General features: G+C 37.4%; 1 protein-coding gene across 4 annotated transcripts in view; it reads left to right on the forward strand.

Moving 5' to 3' along the window:
- LOC100533284 (atypical protein kinase C) overlaps nt 1-16,854 on the forward strand; it is a 43,383-nt gene extending 26,529 nt beyond the window's left edge. For 2 of the 4 annotated variants that reach the window (XM_035972667.1, XM_013088673.2), the window contains 10 exons: nt 357-371; nt 890-1,054; nt 1,595-1,692; nt 2,900-3,036; nt 3,809-3,894; nt 5,541-5,628; nt 11,071-11,196; nt 11,842-11,921; nt 12,690-12,895; nt 13,503-16,854. In XM_035972667.1, coding sequence (XP_035828560.1) covers nt 357-371; nt 890-1,054; nt 1,595-1,692; nt 2,900-3,036; nt 3,809-3,894; nt 5,541-5,628; nt 11,071-11,196; nt 11,842-11,921; nt 12,690-12,895; nt 13,503-13,590 — 1,089 coding nt within the window. In that variant the 3' untranslated portion in view covers nt 13,591-16,854. 4 annotated transcript variants of the gene reach the window in all.
- The last annotated feature ends 1,463 nt before the right edge of the window (nt 16,855-18,317 follow it).

Genomic DNA, 18,317 nt, shown 5'->3' on the forward strand with positions numbered 1-18,317 from the left:
GGGGGGGGTGGAAATGACAAAAGTCACAAAGTTCTTTCGGTTTTTCTTAACACTATTGAATTTCCAAAAGAAATAGGCATAACATTTTTCTCTGAGGATCCTGATTGTTCACTGTTTTTCTTCAATTTTGGAAAAAAATAGCTTTCTAGTCCTTATGTGAGACTTTTTTATAAGCTGTTCTTCCAAAAGTGTTGTGGGAAACTTTTCAAATGCACTCTCTTTTTCTATATTTGTTGCCTTCTTTCATTGAAATGATAACATAATGATTTCAATGCGCTTCTTGAAATCTTGAAGGATGTTATTTCTAAAAAGAAGTATTTTTTTCTTTCTTTTTCATGCAATGCTTTCTTTGGCAGACGGCTAAAGTTGAGGTAAGTGCTTGTTAGCTTTTATAGTGCTCACTTTAAGGCCATAGCTTTTTTATAGACCAGTGCTTTTTAACTTTTTTTCTCACTTTATTTACTTCTTATTTTGCCAGCATGGCAAATTTACATTCACCCAAACTGCTGTTTTTTTTGTCTTCAGTTTCAGCAAGGTAGTCATTTTATTGGACAGTCTAATGATAGGTAAACCAGCGTCTGTCGCATAACGGTTAGGCTTTTTGCCGGCACACACTGAAGACTTGAGTTTGATTCTCACATGAAGAAGTTTGTTAAATTGAGTATCTCAGAAATCTCCACCTTTCTGCTGGGATGCAGGTGGTTGGCGGGTGCTCTGGTGTGGTTTGCTCCTTCTTTCCTATCAAACAGCTATCATCCTTATCTCTCCTCTTTTTTTGTGTTGTTACTCTCTTGTAACACTTCTAATCTTCAGCACTTATATGACCTAATTGTGTTGCAAGTGCTGTGAAACACTCACTAAAAATAAATCAAACGTCTCCTGATCTCAGGGCTCCAGCACAAAGGACGGCAATCAGTTGAACCTGGACCACTTCCAGCTGCTGCGGGTCATAGGTCGTGGCAGTTACGCCAAAGTGCTGCAGGTGGAGCACAAGAAGACCAAGCGCATCTACGCAATGAAGGTCATCAAGAAGGAGCTGGTCAACGACGATGAGGTAAAACACGACGAGCTTATGTACGTTTGTAGTGGACAACACGTTTGCTGATTGGCAGTGTAGACTCTCAACTCTTTTCACTCACTATGACCAAATCGGAAGAAATATAATTGCTTTAGACTTACAATTATTTTTGAAAAGTTATACGTGTCATGACACGTTGGAATCGGGCACTCGTCAAAGATTTTGGGCATATGGAGTTTTTGATATAATCTTATAGCCTGCTCATTTGCCTTTCTTTTGTTGAAAAAAAATATTCATCTATCTTGAATAGAAGTCACGATATTTGCAACCTGAAGGAGGACAGTGTACCTTGGTGTCAGTGGTGAAATTAGCTAGAAAATGGCAGCCAAAGTTTTGTGACTTCCAAAGCTGTAGTGTTCTTGGAAACTGCAAATTTTCATTTGTTCATGCCTTTTGTCTGGACATTATTTTCAACAAGCCATTTTTTTCCCCCCACAAACAAATCTTTTGCTTTCTCCCCCAAAATTCTCTTGTCAATACAAAGCTTTAACAAACAATATGCTTTTTTAAAATCAGGACATTGACTGGGTCCAAACAGAAAAGCATGTGTTTGAGGCTGCGACAAATTACCCGTTTCTGGTGGGTTTGCATTCCTGCTTCCAGACGTCCAGCAGGTGAGCTTTTGTTTATTTTGAATGATGATGAAGACAGCAAGTCTCACTGTCATAACACATTGACATTCCCCGATGTCAGTTTGTAAATGTTTTGAGTGAATGGCGCAATGACAATGCTTGTTGTTCTTCTAATGTTTTCAATATATGTGTGTGTGCCTGAAGAAAGGTCCCAGTTGTTGGCAAAGCTATTTTTGAGCTAGATATATTACTTGTTGAAAAGTTTTAAAGTTCGTAGTGGTTCAGAAAGTTAGTTCCATCAGAAAATGAGTGCTTAATAATTTTTTATTAAGATATTGAAAGAATTTAATAATATTTTAAGGCTAAGTTTTAAAAAAATTATTTTATTTTTGTTGTTGTTGTTTGTTTTTTGCAGCATGTTGTACTTCATCAAAGGTTAAAATGTGCTAGAAATGGGGTTTTTCTCCAAACTTTGTTTTTACACCCTTTGTTACATAATGTGGCATTTCTTCAAAAGTGCTCAAGATATTTGAAATGTTTTAAATTCAGCATGGTCAGCATTGGATTCACTATAAGAATATGCCCTTATTTTGATATTCAAAGTTTTCGACATGTGGGACCTTTCTCCAGGATCACACACATATATGGAACAGATTGTGTCAGGCTGTTGAACTTTCAAGTTTTAGAACATCAGAATGAAAAGAGAACAGACACTTATCTCCATGCACAATAAAAGATTGTTCATTGTACAACACAATTAGGTCATATAAGTGCTGAAGATTAGAAGTGTTACAAGAGAGTAACAACACAAACAAGAAAAAGAGTAGGATCATAAGTTGTTGGCTGGTGTGGTTTGCTCCTTCTTTCATATCAAACATCTATCTTATCCTTATCTCTCCTCCTTTTTGTGTTTGTTACTCTCTAGTCACTCCTCTTATCTTTGGCACTTATTGACTTTATTGTGTTGCAAGTATCATAAAACTCTTACTAGTGGGTGGTTGGCGGGTGCTCTGGTGTGGTTTGCTTCTTTTTTCCATTCAAACATCTTTTGTCCTTGTCTCCACGTCTTTTTTATGTTTGTTACTCTCTTGTAACACCTCTAATCTTCTGGCGCTCTAATGACCTTATGCAGTTGCGAGTGCCATAAAACCTTTACTAAAACTTTAAAAAACTCTTACTACAACTAAAAGAAGTAAGATCTCATTTTGTGTTATGCTAGATATGACAGGCACTTTTGTTTTTCTGGCAGGCTGTTCTTTGTGATTGAGTTTGTCAACGGGGGAGACCTGATGTTTCACATGCAGAGACAGAGGAAGCTGCCAGAGGAGCACGCCAGGTTCTATGCTGCTGAGATCTGCCTGGCCCTCAACTTCCTTCATGAAAGAGGTGTGCTTACATTTCACTTCCTGCTCTGTGTATTCTTAGTAACGTATTCAAGGTTGGCTCATGGATGGGAAAGAAAAAAAAAGGTGACAATGATAATGACAATCTTTATTCATCTCACAGGGAGAAATTTGCCTTGCTTGTTTACCATGACAGTGGATGTTACAAAGATTAAGTGCACTCATGCATACACCCAACAAGGCAGGATATTAGTAAATACATGTCTTACGTGCATAGGAAGGGAAAATGGGAAAAAATATAACAAAGGAATATTGCCTTGGAAGGAAAGTATTAGTATTATCGCACTAATTTTTCTGTGGCTTGTTTCCCTGTTTATCGATAGTGTTGTGTTTACATCGCATAAGTTGAAGAAGTAGGTCAAATCTATTTTTGATTTTTGTTCTAAAACCATTGCCGAGAAAGTTTTTATGAGTCCTAAGTAAACATTCGGGGTCAGCATGCTCTCTAAATAGTATAAAAGTACCGTTGACTAACCTTTGTGTGTCTTCTCTCATCATTGGAATCAGAAGGATTTTTTGTATTATAAAAATGTTTCAAGAAACTAGTTACATAGAGCTCCTTGTCTTTGTAATTTATTTGTTCTTGTTGACATTACGTATTGGCTTTCCTAATTCCTACCAAACTGAAAATGTTTAATGTGTCCCAAGGTCTCACATGACCTTATGCAGTTGCAAACACATTAAAATACTTACCCCCCCAAAAAAGACAGAAAAAGAAAAAACTCCCAAAAACTTGGCTTTCTCATCCTCTCCAGGCATTGTGTACAGAGACTTGAAACTTGACAATGTGCTCCTGGATGCTGAGGGCCACATCAAGCTGACAGACTACGGCATGTGCAAGGTTGTATATCTAACTACTTGATGGGAATTTCACTTGGTAGAAAGGGTTAAAAATAGAGATGATATGACGATATCTAAAGGGAATTTTAAGTATTATTTCAAGCCTGAGAAAACTCAGCAGTGAAATGAAGACCGCCCAAAAAATGAGTCCTAGAACTTCTGGCCTAGATCTGTTTAGTTTTCAGCTGAAGAAGTCATAGATCTTATGAAATGTATTTACCCTTACAAGTGTGTCAGAGTGGATAGACTTTCAGTCCTCTTCTTTTTCATGGCAATTTGATAATAAGAATAACTGAACATTTTTCAGTTAGTCAATTTATACGCTTCTGTAGTAGGGATTTTTCTGTTTGATTACCACTTTTGACTTGAATTTCTTTTTCGTACTTGCCTCTAAAGTCCTTTCTTTATTTGTGTTTGAGTAGCTATTTCATTTCTGGTTATTTTGATAAGCAGTACGTTGTAATTTGTTGAAATTTAGTGTTTTATCAAAGCATTTGATCAGCGTACCCCAGCCTCCATAAAAATAGCCTCCAAATTTACTGCGTCGAAAGCTAAAATTCAGTCCAGGCTGAATCAGTTAACAGTGGATACAGGGCCTTCTTAAAAGTATCAAGGCAATTATTGGCCAACCATAATAGGTCTTTATCAAGACTTTGATTGATAGGTCTTTGGAGTCATGAGGCATGGGGCTCAGGCTTTATGGCTCAATGAGTGAAATTTTTAGTCCCCAATCTGACTGTATCACTAGTTGCCTTTTGCTCTTGTACGTTTGTGAAAATTTATACCGGGAATTTTGGCAATGGTAGTAGAGATCACGGTATGGGTCTGGTATAATATGCGGCTTCAGTGTGTGAACTAAGCTAATGGGGTAATAGGTTACAATGTCATTTTTCAAGACTTTTAAGTTATATTTATTGTGTCAATGACCCTAGTAGGTCAGAGATTGTTCTAGCTTAGTATTGTATGGCAAGGCATGATGATGATGATCATTTTTTGTGGGGGGGGGGGGTATTTTTAATTTTATTAAATATATTGCCGTTACTCTCTGCTTCCATCTTAGAGATACATTTTTGTTCCATTTCTTTACAAAGCATCATCAGTATACAATCATTCCAGTTTTTGTTTTTGGCATTTTGTTCATAGGTAATGCCATAGCTTTCTTATCATCACCACTATCAGTGTCCATTTAGACCTTTGTCACTATCGTAATTGTTATAGTTTTCGTCACCATTATCATTTTCTCTATCACTGTGACCATCACTTTCATCATTATCACTATTTTCATCTTCATCACTTATCATTATTATTATCTTCATCACCATCACTACATCATTATTATTATCATCTTCATCAACATCACTACATCATTATTATCATTTTCATCACCATCACTACATCACTATTATCATCTTTATCATCACTACTTCACTTTTATCATCTTCATCACCATCTCTACATCACTATTATTATCATCTTCATTGCCATCAGTCTAATCTAATTATGTTCCTCGCCATTGTCGTTGCTCTCATCACGGGCGTGCCTGTCATCCTATCTCTATCTTTATCATCCTCCTCACCACCACCACCACCACCACCATGTTCACCCTCATCATCCCCCTCCATCGTGTTCCACAAATCAACCATGTAGGAAGGGCTGAAGCCGGGCGACACCACTGGCACGTTTTGCGGCACACCCAACTACATAGCCCCCGAGATCCTGAGAGGGGAGGAGTACGGTAAGGACACACGAGACCTTGCACTTTTTGGCGCACCGCTGAACTGACCGTCTCATTTTCATTCTTCTATGTGTCGGCTGACTACTTCCATTGTGGCTCATAGGAATGTCTGCATTTTATTTTTTGTTTGTTTTGTTTTTTCTGGGTACCTTGTTTTGGAAAGAGAGCCATGGTCAGTCTTGTTTAAAGGGTACCGGAGCAACACTAACTTTATACTATTTTGTGGATTATTTTTAAAAAATGCTAATACAAAGATAAAAGAATTATTTTTGAGCATTTCTTAATTCATTATATGATTTTGATAATATGTTGAATGTTTAGTGTAAGACGTTTTTTTAAATTCAAAGAAACTTTGGCGACAATAAATGTGGCCGCAGGTTTTGTGGTTTAGTGCATGGTGGACATCTTCCATTTTTGTTGCTCTTATTTAAAGAAAAAAAGGATTTGGGTTTTGTTATTTGTTTTTAAAAAAAATTGTCATGGCCTTCAGTCTTTCAGGACTGTTGATGTGGGTCAAGTGTGAATAGTTTGTTTATAGACTGATCGTGGCTTAATTTTCTGGAACAGGAAATCCAGGTTGAATTTTTTTTTTTTTTTTTTGGCGCGGTCAGAACTTCCTTTTCAGTTCATGTTGTCTTTTACTGCAAAACACTCTGACAATTTCTAAAGCTTGGCTCTCTACTTTTGTTTGGTGGTTGTTTTTCATTTGAAGACACTTAATGTTATTCCTGAGTGTCCAAAAATTCATGAGCTTAGCTGGAGAGCTACTGCATCTGAGAATATTGTCATTTCGTGAGGGACATTGCGGCTTAGTTCTTAATCTTCTTCAGGGGCTATCAAAGAATACCACCCTCAACACAGTAATTGTCAACAGGGTTTGTGGGAATCTTCCTTCGATTTGGCAATTTCAAGTCCAGATGTTTTAATTTTTAAAAAAATAATAGGACTGACCAAATGTGGGTTCAAAATATGAGAGCGAGTTTAGGAATCTGTTGGAGTGTCTGCAGCCTCATGCCTTCTCCGCTCATCTCCGAAGAGGCCAGCATGTGACGAGAGAGACGCTACCCACTCACCCATCCCATCGGCTGCTCACGCTCTCCTCATCCTCATCACCCCTGCGGTTCCCCCCACATTATAATCGCTCGCTGTGTGCGCAAATTTAACATAGTTTTTTTCTTCTCTTTTTCTTTTCTTCCCCTTCTCTTTTTGGGGGAATTTTTTTTTTCTCTTTAACTTGCACTGGCTGGCTGGCTATTCTAGGAGAATCTGATGCCAGGAGACAAGACCAACACATTCTGTGGGACCCCCAACTACATAGCTCCTGAAGTGTTGAGAGGAGAAGACTATGGTATTACCATGTATAAACACCGACCCCAGACCTGACCTTTTACCCTTGTGCCCTTTTTGCACTTTGACCTCTGTCATGCTTGTTCCCTGCCCAACCCATTTGCCTCTTCAGTGAGAGAGAGAAAAATGTTTTTTTAAAGGAGTGGGCCAACTAGAGTTGCATACCAGTGCATGTCATATAATATGAAAAGGCTTGTTGTGTCTTTGTGGAAAATTTGCATTTGTGCTTCACAGAAATCTTGCTGCTTTTGTCCACTTTTGGATTGTTCAGTTTCACCCTGCAGTGGTTCCCTAGGTGTAGGACTTCATTTGCACCCTTTGAAGATCTTGAACAAAACGAGTTGTCTCAGATACATGGTTAAAACATATAACATATTAAGAAACCACCCTCAGATGTAAAAGCAGGCTGTTAATTGACGTAATGGATATGTAACACAAGGTAGCAGATTTTTTAAAGACTTCTTTAAAGATACACACTAAAAAACGTTTTAAAATGGCGTTAGAGGCTCATATTTTTTTTCTACTCTGCTTCGGAGGATTTGGGGCAAATGAGGTGGGGAGGGGAGGGGGTAATGGGGACCACTGCACGATTGCAAACAAATACAATTAATATAAACCCTTAATAAAGTGTGACTAAAACCTGTGTTGTGATTTTAATAACAACACGTGCAATGTTTGAAGGATAGTTTAAATTGAGCAAGGTACTGAAAGAAGTTGAAGAGGACTTGAGCTGCCTTTGTGGAAGATTTTAGGGGTTATGTAATGCAAAAGTTGTACCAAATTATTTATAGAGTGGAAAACATGGGTTAAAAACTTTATCTTCCCTTGATTTTTGTCCTGGATAAGCAGCAAGTCTAATATTTGTCCTAAGAAACAAATGGGTTGGGGTTTGGGGGGGGGGCTTGTGGTATTTTTGGAGGTAGTGTTGACCCCAGCGAGGGAAATGTCTGTGGTGTCAGAAGACATGAGTAGAATTCCTGAGTAGGTAGTTATTTTATTATTCTGTATCTCCGTCTGGTTACTTTGATCTATGTCCCGCTGACTACTCAGCTGGACAGATTGGCCAAGACAGGCGGGGGTTTGAGCAGCCTGCCTCCTAAATCGTCTTAATTTTGTCAGTAAGGGCGTAAAATGCTTACAATCTTTTGAAATCCTCAATATTATGATCAGGGAGCAGGCGGCGTTGATTAGATGAGCAATCACCCCCAGTCTTTCTTCCTCTGTTCTGCATAGTGATTAGAACTATACCTTTTAAAAAAAATTTAGTCCATTGATTGCTCACCATCTGTTGAAAAAGTTAGTCCCTGGAGATTTAGTGTTTCTCTTTTAAAAAAAAAATTTAGCTGTGTTAGACACTTCACCCTCTTTTTGTGCAATTGTAACTCTTGAATTCATGTTTGGTAGTCTGCTTTTCTTTTTCTTTTTTTTGGGTGTTCACCTTTCTTATTCTTAAGATTGACATGAATTGATTTTTGATATCAGTATCAGTAAAATTTGATTTCTCAATCTAACTGACAAATGCACCAAGTATTGATTTGTTTTTTTTGGTTTTTTCACATAGTGACAGCTTTTCTGTCTCTGCAGTTTGTTGGTCTCTTTCCATGTTAACTTTTTAAGGGCTTATTAGTATGAGCCATTTGTTAATAACAGAAATATAGTTGAGTAAAAGATGTCATTATGCCCTGTAACACAGTAAGCATAAGGCAGAGGGAACATGCTAAGTATGTATCGTGTGTGTGTGTGTGTAGGTTCATGCATGCGTGTGTGTGTGTGTGTGTGTGTGTGCGTGTGCGTGTGTGTGTGAGTTGTGTGTTTTGTGCCTGACTGTTTTGTCTTCCAGTGAAATATCTTACACATATAACTCTGAGCATATGTATAGGGTAAGGAATTGGAGATAATAATTTTTTCTTCACATTAAATTATAGATGGATAAAATTAAGGTAGTATTGGAAGTATCATTAAAGGAGACCAAAAAAATGGTCCCAACTAAGATTATAATGGACTTTTACCTTTTATCATGACAAAGAATCGAAATTTTAAGAAAAAGTGTAAAAAGAGACTAGCTTACACACTGCGGTCTTCTTTTGAGACAATGGGAGTGACATGAAGTTTTATGCCTGTTTTTTTTTTTTTTTAATGACTTTGTCTGCAAAAACTTGTTTGTGGGTGATTGGAAGGTGTCACTGGTAAGTCCTCCTTCTTAACTCTCCCTCTGATGTCTTGCTTTTTTTTTCTCTCACAAATGTTATTGCTACATTTGCTCTTTCTGGGGGGGTTCTTTCTTTGCATTTCTTTTTTCACCCAATGGTATACAAGTGAGCTCAAGTGAGAAAGGTGCCTCATGAACTGCATTAAAAAAAAATAAATTTACCTTTGGGATTTCTTTGAGATACCTACATGAAGATGAGAATCGCTTTGTGACTGGGGGGGGGGCTTGTGTTGTTAGGGGGGGGGGGGGGGTGGTAGTTAAATGTGGCCCTACTTCTTCTTTTTCTTTCCTTCCGTTGTTTTTGTCTCTCTGTCTTCTTTTTTTCCCTCCACTAAATGACTGTTATTCTGTTGATGCGCTTCTTTTTACTCAAACAAACTATGAAAATCAAAGACTGAGAAAGGATCTATTGTTGTGTAAGATCGCCTACGGCCTAACATTAGGAACTTGTGTAGCCCGTGTAACATTAATGCGTTTAATCAGTTGATTAAATATGAATTTGAGTGCATCATCTGGAAAATTTCTTCTCTAAGTTATTGCTTTTTTCCTCTGTACATTAAAAAAATACTGACTTACTAGGTTGAATCGTGACTCGGCACAATATTTTCCTCAACTCCCTTGTACCTTGTGATATACTGGGAAACGGTTTGATGTATTTGTACGTGTATGCATCATGCTGGGATTCTCCCCACTTTCCCTCTCCAGTTTATTTATTTTTTTTATATTCCTCTTCCGTTACTCCCCCTCCCCAACTTACTCATTGTTTCTCTTTCAGTCCCATCTCTTCGTATAACTCTTCAGTGCTTGTATAACTTGCTCCTGCAGGAGTTTGCTAATATAATAACTTTGCCGTTTCGTGTTTCAGCCGATGCGTGGGCGACATGATTTAATAACTGATTTTGTTCTGTGTTCAAAAGCTCTTTGCAGTTGTTTTCTTGTAGCTTCAATTGGCATGTGCATTTTGATGTGTTTTGTAATGTCGTGGTGAATTTTAAGAAATACTTTACCCTCTGTTTTGTTCATTTCTTTCTTTTAATTTGTCATCTTTTTACCTTCTCTGTGATGAATTCCTACAATCTGTTTGTGCTTAAGGAATTTTTTATTTTATTTGTGTTTTTAGTATTTCTACTAAAGTTCACAAAGTAAACTTTTTGTGTTTAAACGCATTTATTTTATTATAGATTTTCAATACTCAAGTCTCAATAAATTTCACCCTGCACTGCTTTGCAAGTAGAAAAAAAACATCACAACTGACCATAACCAGTTTAGTCATGTAATGTTAACTAATTTAAATGAACTGCAATCATAGTAGTGGGAGAAATGGTTCAGAATAATTTTGTGTTCAGTTGGAATTAGGTGACTGAATTGATAAGAAATTGATAATGATAAGACTGTTAGGTACTGATTTTGTCTTCGTGTTCCATTCATTATACAGGAAGATAAAAAGTAGGCCTATTGGACAATTTTAAGCATAAGTTCGGTGTTGAAAATTGACAGGAGTTGCTTTTTTTGCTTCTGTGAAGTGTTTGCTTAATCAAAAAAGTGTAATCAGAATGTTTCATAAATATTAGTAAAATTTCCTGGAAAATTTTGATTTTGTAGACTTACACTCGCAGGAATACTAGACCTTATTTTTCCGCGTGGAGTGAATGTCAACAGTGCAGTTTGAGTGGTTGGAAAAATTGTATATTCACTAGATTCTGACTTAATTTTTTTTTTCCAGTGGGAGATTCATGTTATCTTAATTTGTTTAACTCAAGTCAGTTTTTTTTACACGACTGGAGTGTTGCTAAGCTATATATGTGGAGCTTCCTCCTTCTCTCATTCCCTCAAGCTTACTCTCATTGACTGTATATGTGTGTGTCTTTTTCTTCTTTCCCTCTCAGACTTCAGTGTCGACTGGTGGGCCCTGGGGGTCCTGATGTACGAGATGCTGGCAGGACGCTCTCCCTTTGACGCTGTTGGAAATGCCGACAACCCTGACCAGAACACAGAGGACTACTTATTTCAGAGTGAGTTTGTCTGACCGCCTGTGGTCTGTGTTAGAAAAGGATGGGGTGTCGAGGGAGAGGACTCTTTAATTTTCTTTGATAAAGAAAGAAAGTGGGAATAGAAATAAGTTAATTATTTTCCCTTAGCAAAGAACGCGTGGGAAAAAAGGATTCCTTTGTTGAAAAAAAATATGTAAAGCTAAAAAGAAAGAATTTTTAAAAAGTAAAGACGGGAAAAAAAAGTAAAACATTTTTGGGGTTTTCCCCCCTTACAAAGAAAGAAGGGGAATAAAAAAATTCTGCGATTTTCCTTGGCCACAATTGGGGAATAGGGAAACTCATTGAAATTGCAAATGGTCCAGACAGAAACATTCGGAATTGTTTTATCTAGAGTGAGTGAAAAGGATTGTCATTGTTAGAAAAGAAATGGGGTTAAAGATAAAATATTTTTATACCCCTGTACAACTTTGGGTTTAACTTACTTTTCTTCTGGATTTTTCCAAAAGTGCAAAAGTGTAGATTATTTTCCATCTTTTAGGTATTTTTAGCATGACAGGTGTGTCCCTCCTATGTGTATATGGTTTGGGCTTTTCTTCATGAGTTATCTAAGTTGTGTTGTTTGGAATGTAAGTCATTCATAACGACTTGACATTTGCTCTTTGACAGTTATTCTGGAGAAACCCATCAGAATACCGAGGTCTTTGTCTGTCAAGGCGGCTTCACTCCTCAAAGGATTTCTCAACAAGGTAAAAACAAACTTTAATTTTGGTTTGCAGGGGATGTAAGCCTAAGGATATTATTTTTTCAAAATATCATCTTATTAGTTTGATTAGGGTATATGTGGACCTTGATGTTGAGATGCTGGTGCTAATGTGCTAGAGAACTGTTGATCGTAGCTATTGTTGTACTTATTTTCAGTGTCGTTACTATTGTTGTTGGGGGCTCTCGTGGTCAAGAGGTTACAGTGTTCGCCTCTCATTCAATAGGTCCCGGGTTCGTATCCAAACAGAGACGGAAAATTTTCTTCTAAAATTGCCTCCTTTCACCTAGTTTCCTGCCCTCTAATAATGTTCTGTCATTTGCTTTCATCTCTGCTTACTGCCCCCACCCCCTCACCTTCTTTGCTCCCTGATCTGGGTTCCTGACTCTTCTGACTCTTTTGCCAGCTTTTCTACTGCTATTCCTAGGCTCCTTATTACTGCTGTCTTTCAGCGACACCCCTGATCTTATGGTGGGTAAGATCTAACACTTAGCCTTCTGGCATAAGGGTGAAAAATCTCAAAGATTCCGTGTGCAAGTTGCGCACGTTAAGTATCCTTTGATGGTCTAAAATCGACAAGAGTATGCTTTGGCCACCACCCGTGAAAAATTAAAAATTTCTTACCGACTGAAAGCATTTATTGTGTCCGGCGTGCTCATATGACCTTATGCCGTTGTGAGTACCGTAAAACATTTGCCAAAAGAGAACTTGTTGTTGTTACTGTTCTTCATTTGTCAATGTGTACTATGTCCAGGCACCAGCTGAGAGGCTTGGCTGTCATCCAGCCACCGGCTTCTCGGATATCCAGTCTCATCCGTTCTACCGATCCATCAACTGGGAGATGCTGGAGCAGAAGCAGATTGTCCCCCCCTACAAACCGTACATCCGACATGAGAGAGATCTGGAACACTTTGACCCGGCTTTTACCAATGAACCAGTCCGTCTCACGCCTGATGACCCGTGAGTGTTCTCTGCCAGTCCCTAGTAGTTTTTTCTTTTTTGAACGTAGGTGTTTTTACTCCCTTGTCAACACAATTTAGATCCGTTAAGAGGTGGGCTTCCGACCCTGCCTATCAGGGCCAACCTGGGCTGAAAGGTATACAACATCCCAGCAGAAAGATTGAGATATTTGATAAGAATTTCTCCCTAATTGGGAACCGAACTCTGGTCTCCCGTGTGCGACGGGGAAGCATCTAATCGCTACACCACAGAGACTCGTTCTCTTGAAGCTGGCCACATAGCGCTGTAAAAGTTTGACTTTCCTGTGAAATGATGTAAATGCAAGACTGTTTTTATCAGTGACATATTGAAGCTTCTAAGAAAGGATAAGATTTAAGCCTGTTTACTTTTTTATGCTCATTATTGATTAAAACGGTAAAAGGTTCTGTTCTTTAATGGCGGAGGTGGGGGGGTGTTTAATGCTGTTCTGTCGTCAATGGATTTTTTTTTTCCTGAATTATTTTGGGGTTTTTTGCCTTCATTTTTTCTGATCTTACACCAGTTAATATTATTGCCTTTCAAAACTTACATTCATTTATTGGTTTGTTTTCTCCTCCTTTTCTTTCAGATCGGCCATCAACGAAATTGACCAGTCTGAGTTTGACGGCTTTGAGTATGTGAACCCGTTACTCATGTCCATGGAAGATTGCGTATAGAGGTGGGAACACAGACTCCTTGCTAGTGGAGTTGACAACATACGAGATCTGTTTTTCCTGACATAGAAAGTATTTTCTTGTTATGCTTGTGTGTGGATCGTCTTATTTACTGTTTTGAGAGCTGTTTCGTCAGTATCTTGTTTGTATCACATTGCTCTGAAACCGTTTTGTAATGCATGACCGTTTGAAAGGCAGTAAAATTTGACCAAATGGTAAAATGCCCTTAAAAGTTGTTTTGCCAGCGAAACCAATGATCTTTGTGAATAAAACTATAAGTGTCTGTGCTTTATGTGTAAGTGTTGAGTTGAAAGAATGTTGAGAGAACTTATAAATTGAACATGATGTCAGCTGGTTCTGATGATTTTGATGTCTTTTGTTTGTAGCTTCTATCTTTTACTGTAAAGTGAAAGTTGGTTGGCAATCCTAAGATCTGTGCTCAACAAACATCTACTTTGGAGATGCTAACTTTTTTTTGGAGGATGTTGTTGTTTCAGTTATTTCTTTTCTTTTGTACGGTTGGATCCTAGAGACTCCGCCCTGCTGATTTTGTGAAGGAATGATGATTGTTTAATCATTACAATTTTATTTTCAATTTTCTAGTTCATTGTACTTAACGACTGAAAGTTTCTTAGTCATGTTAAGATAATTTTTGTTGTTTATGTCAATATGTTGATTGTTTGAAAATACAAAAAGTAAAGCTTTGTAGAATGTTATAACAGAATATGAAAAGCAGCTGCAGCTCTCTTGGCACATGGTCAAAAAGAAACCAGAAAACAAGGTCCCAATTTTATGCTCTAATTTTTTTTTCTGTGTTGCTGTTGTGAAGATTTTTCTTTTTTTTTCTTTTTTTTTTATATAATGGCACACCAGCAGACCCATGAGGCTTTGCTGAGCTGTGGAACTGTTTTTGAAGTGAGTGTATTGATGGTGGAACCATTTTGTATTAGAATGATAGAGGTACAATAGTTCTTCAAATCCTAAGCCTAGGTCTTCTTTTGTTGTTTCCGACATTTGATATACAGGTAATGGATGGTTTAAAATCTTTTAATATGCATTTCATAGAAAGATATGCTTCGTGGTACATGCATAAAAGTACACCATGGTTGATAGATTTCTAAATGTTAACACTGTCAGTTTTGAACAGAAAGTCATTTACAAAGGGTACTAAAATATTAGTGTGATATGAGTTAATTTAATCAGGTTGGAAGAACTTGACAATAATGACACAGTTATGTCAGTGAAGGTAATGTGTGTTTATCTTTTTGCTAATGCGCTTGGAGCTATACTTCTCCAACAGATGTATACAGCTCTTTATATCACCCTTTTTACATATCAACTACTGTCCATTTATGTAGAGCTAGTGGGTGTTGCTAGTGACGATAATGATGACTGTGGAGGATATGATAAGGAGTTGTCCTGTTTTGTTTACTGTCACAAATTGTAAGGTTTTTTTGTTGGTCTGCCAAAATACTCCAGTTGCTTCCTTTCCATTAGTGTTGTGTTTCCTACCACCCTGGTGTCAGATCTCAAAAACATATTTTTTTTCACATCCATAGGATCATTTCAGGCGTATTCATCATATAGAGATGTTACTAGACATACGAGACTTATTGTTGCCAAATTGAAGAAGATTACGAGTATATGTGAAATATAAACATTCATCCTCTTTACTACACTTGGGGTCATTTTTTTCAAGCGAACAGCTATCATGGTAAGCAGGAGCTGATTATTTTCTGTCTTCTTTCAGAAGGTTTGGTCATTGATAGTAATTTATTACCATTGAATGTATTGTGGTTGCTCTACAGTTTCATTCTAAGTATTAATATGGTCTGTAGATGTTTGTGGGTGGCTGGAGGGTGCCAGTGGTAGGTCGGACTTCAGTTCTTCCCCTCTGTTATTTCTGTATGTCTGTCTTGCTTGTAGATGTTGCTGGGTGGCTGGAGGGTGCCAGCAGTAAGTCTGACTTCTGTTTGATCCTTCTGTTGTTTTTGTCTATCTGTCTGTCTTGCTTTTTCCCTGCAACGAAATGACCATTACTTCGTCGATATACTTCTCTTTACTCAAAATCAAACTGTATATATTCCGAAATACAGTTGTTTGCGATTGAGGGTTCTGACAATGCGACATTTTAAAGTTTCTGTACAAACATTTAAATTAATATTTTTTTGTTTACAGAAGTTTTTCTCTTTATTCTGTGGATCATTCCCGATAGCAGAACATTCTGTAGCATTCCACCCTTATTGTCACTCTTGTCTGACCTGTGAACTGTGGTGAGAACTTCCTGTAGTTCATTTTCAACATTTGATATAGAGGCACAGCCCCATCACTTTTTGTCTTGTGTTGGATTATGTTAGAGAAGAACCTTGGAACATTTAGGGGAGGGGTTTTTTTTTCTCCAGTTTTTCTTTCCCTTTCTTTGGTCTATGATGGACTGGTGGACTTGCTTCTGATTTTAAGCCGATTCCTTACTTTGTTCATTTTCTGGCCACTTTTTAAAACAAAAATAAGAACACTAATTTTCCGTATCTTCCAGGGCCATGATAAAAAAGTTCTGGCAGATTTTCTGCAGTCTCCGAAGTAAATGCTGTTAGGCTGGATAATATATGGGTAGGAAGAGTAGGATTGTTTCTGACCACATCGTTTTTGTTTTGCCATATCATCTCTGCTTTGCCAGATTTTTTTTTTTTGCATTCCGTTTCTATTCCCCAGCTAGTCTCAACTGTGCTGTCATCATTCCAAAGTAGAAAATGTATCCTGTTTTAATGGCATGAGATTCATTCACAGCCTCACCTTTTTACTCTGTCTACTTTTCTATTCTGCTTATTGACTTTTCCTTCTTTTATAACTCTTGAGGAAGAGGGCCTTGTTCTGATGGTCATAAACTGTGGCAGAATGGACCAGGTGTATGGTCATGGGCATTAGCAGAGTATCTAGATTTCTGGGTGTGAAGCAGGTTTCAGGTTGTGCACTTTGGCGGTGCAAAATTTTTTTTCTACCTTTTTTTCATCTTTTTCTTTGGATAGCAAAAATCAAATTTTTCCCAAGTTTTTTTGTCTGACCTCAGGTTGTTTTTTTAATTTATTTTTTTAACGCAATGGATAGTAGAGGTCATCGAAGGCGTTCTGGTAAGATGCATTATTCTTGTCCTCTGCTGGTAAAATCTTGATTGGTGATTTCACCATATGAAAGGGGTAAAGTTTTAGCCCACGATTCTGTACTTTTCCATTAGTAATCTCAACGTAATTTGTAAAACTGCAATACAAAGATACTGGGGTTTGAGTTTTTTTCTTTCTAAAGTTCTTCAAATGATGTTTGTGAGTTTGCTTGCATGGTATGTTTTGGTGTAAGGTAGACATTTTGTTTAGCTGATCTTGTCCAGTGTTGTTAAATATTGAACTAATCAGAGAGAAAACAGATCCTTCCTTGCTTTAAAAAAAATTTATTTTTTTCTTTATTCATCTTTAATGCGGCTTTTTGTTTTGGGGTTTTCTTAATCCACATCGAGGTCACAAGTTTTACCTAATTTTGGTTGTGCATTCTCCTTCCTACATGTGGACTTACAAACGGAATGGTGCTCGTAGTGCTAGTGTAGTAAGCTGTACAGATTCTTGTGTTGTGAATATGTAGTGGCAGTTTTTTTGTCCTTTCATTTTTTTCTACGTGCATTACTTCTGTTGGCATGTTCAATTTGTCAAAAATTTAGTAAATTTGTAAGTTTTTGTTCTTTGAATTCTCTTTTCATATTTCATTTTTTCACTCTCCAAAATCATGTACATAAAGTTGTTTATGTTTCTTCAATATCTCCAGTATATTCCTTTTGTCTGTACATATTATGACGTATGTCCCATTCACATCTTAAGTTTCTCAGTGATTTTTACCTTTTGTCTTTTCAAAGGTTTAATTTTTAAAAAGTCTTTGTTCTCATCACTTCTCTTTTTGTCGGAGAATATTTTTAACGCACAGTTTTACTCATGCTAATGAAAATACCGGTATGACTTCTAACAGTACAACACCAATACTAGTCCCAAGCTATGGACACTTGTAGCTTTTGTATTGTTCTCAGCCTGAGGACAAATGTGAGGCATCGTGGTGAAATTAGGCGCTCGTCAAAATAATGAAATTCGAGAAATCGTCATTTTTCGGCCAGTTTGGATAATCTGTTTGAATTTTTGTTTTTTGGTTCAACACCTTATATGTCCATTCAGAAACACTTTTATGTGACCATTTTATGGAAAAACGTTGATTAAAGACACAATAAATGTAAATTTGCAGTTTCCATAGACACTTAAGCTATGGAAGTTACCCAACTTTGGCGGCCATTTTCTCATTAATTTTACATCTGAAACCAGGCTACCCCACCTCCTTCAATCGCAATATCTCGACTTCTATTCAAGATTAAAGAGTATTTTTTCATCCAAAGCAATACAGAAGAACAAGCTATAAAATGATACCTATAACTATAGCTATAGGCCTACATGTAAAAAATTGACGAACACCTGATTGCTCTGCGTCGTGACACAAATACACAGTGTCTGTGTCACAGATTGTATGTATCACAGCCTGTGTCATGTATATATGGTGCATTGACTGCATGTGCACAAATGATGGTGAAATTATGTTAATGATTTGTAATTCTTGAAGCATTTCAACTTTTGTGAACACAAATGCTTGTAGGACTTTAAGTCTCTTAGTCTCCACATAGGGTTGTGAGAGCTGTGACATGTGGT

This window comes from Aplysia californica, unplaced genomic scaffold (genome assembly GCF_000002075.1).
Source record: "Aplysia californica isolate F4 #8 unplaced genomic scaffold, AplCal3.0 scaffold00786, whole genome shotgun sequence".
NCBI classification, from domain to species: domain Eukaryota; kingdom Metazoa; phylum Mollusca; class Gastropoda; order Aplysiida; family Aplysiidae; genus Aplysia; species Aplysia californica.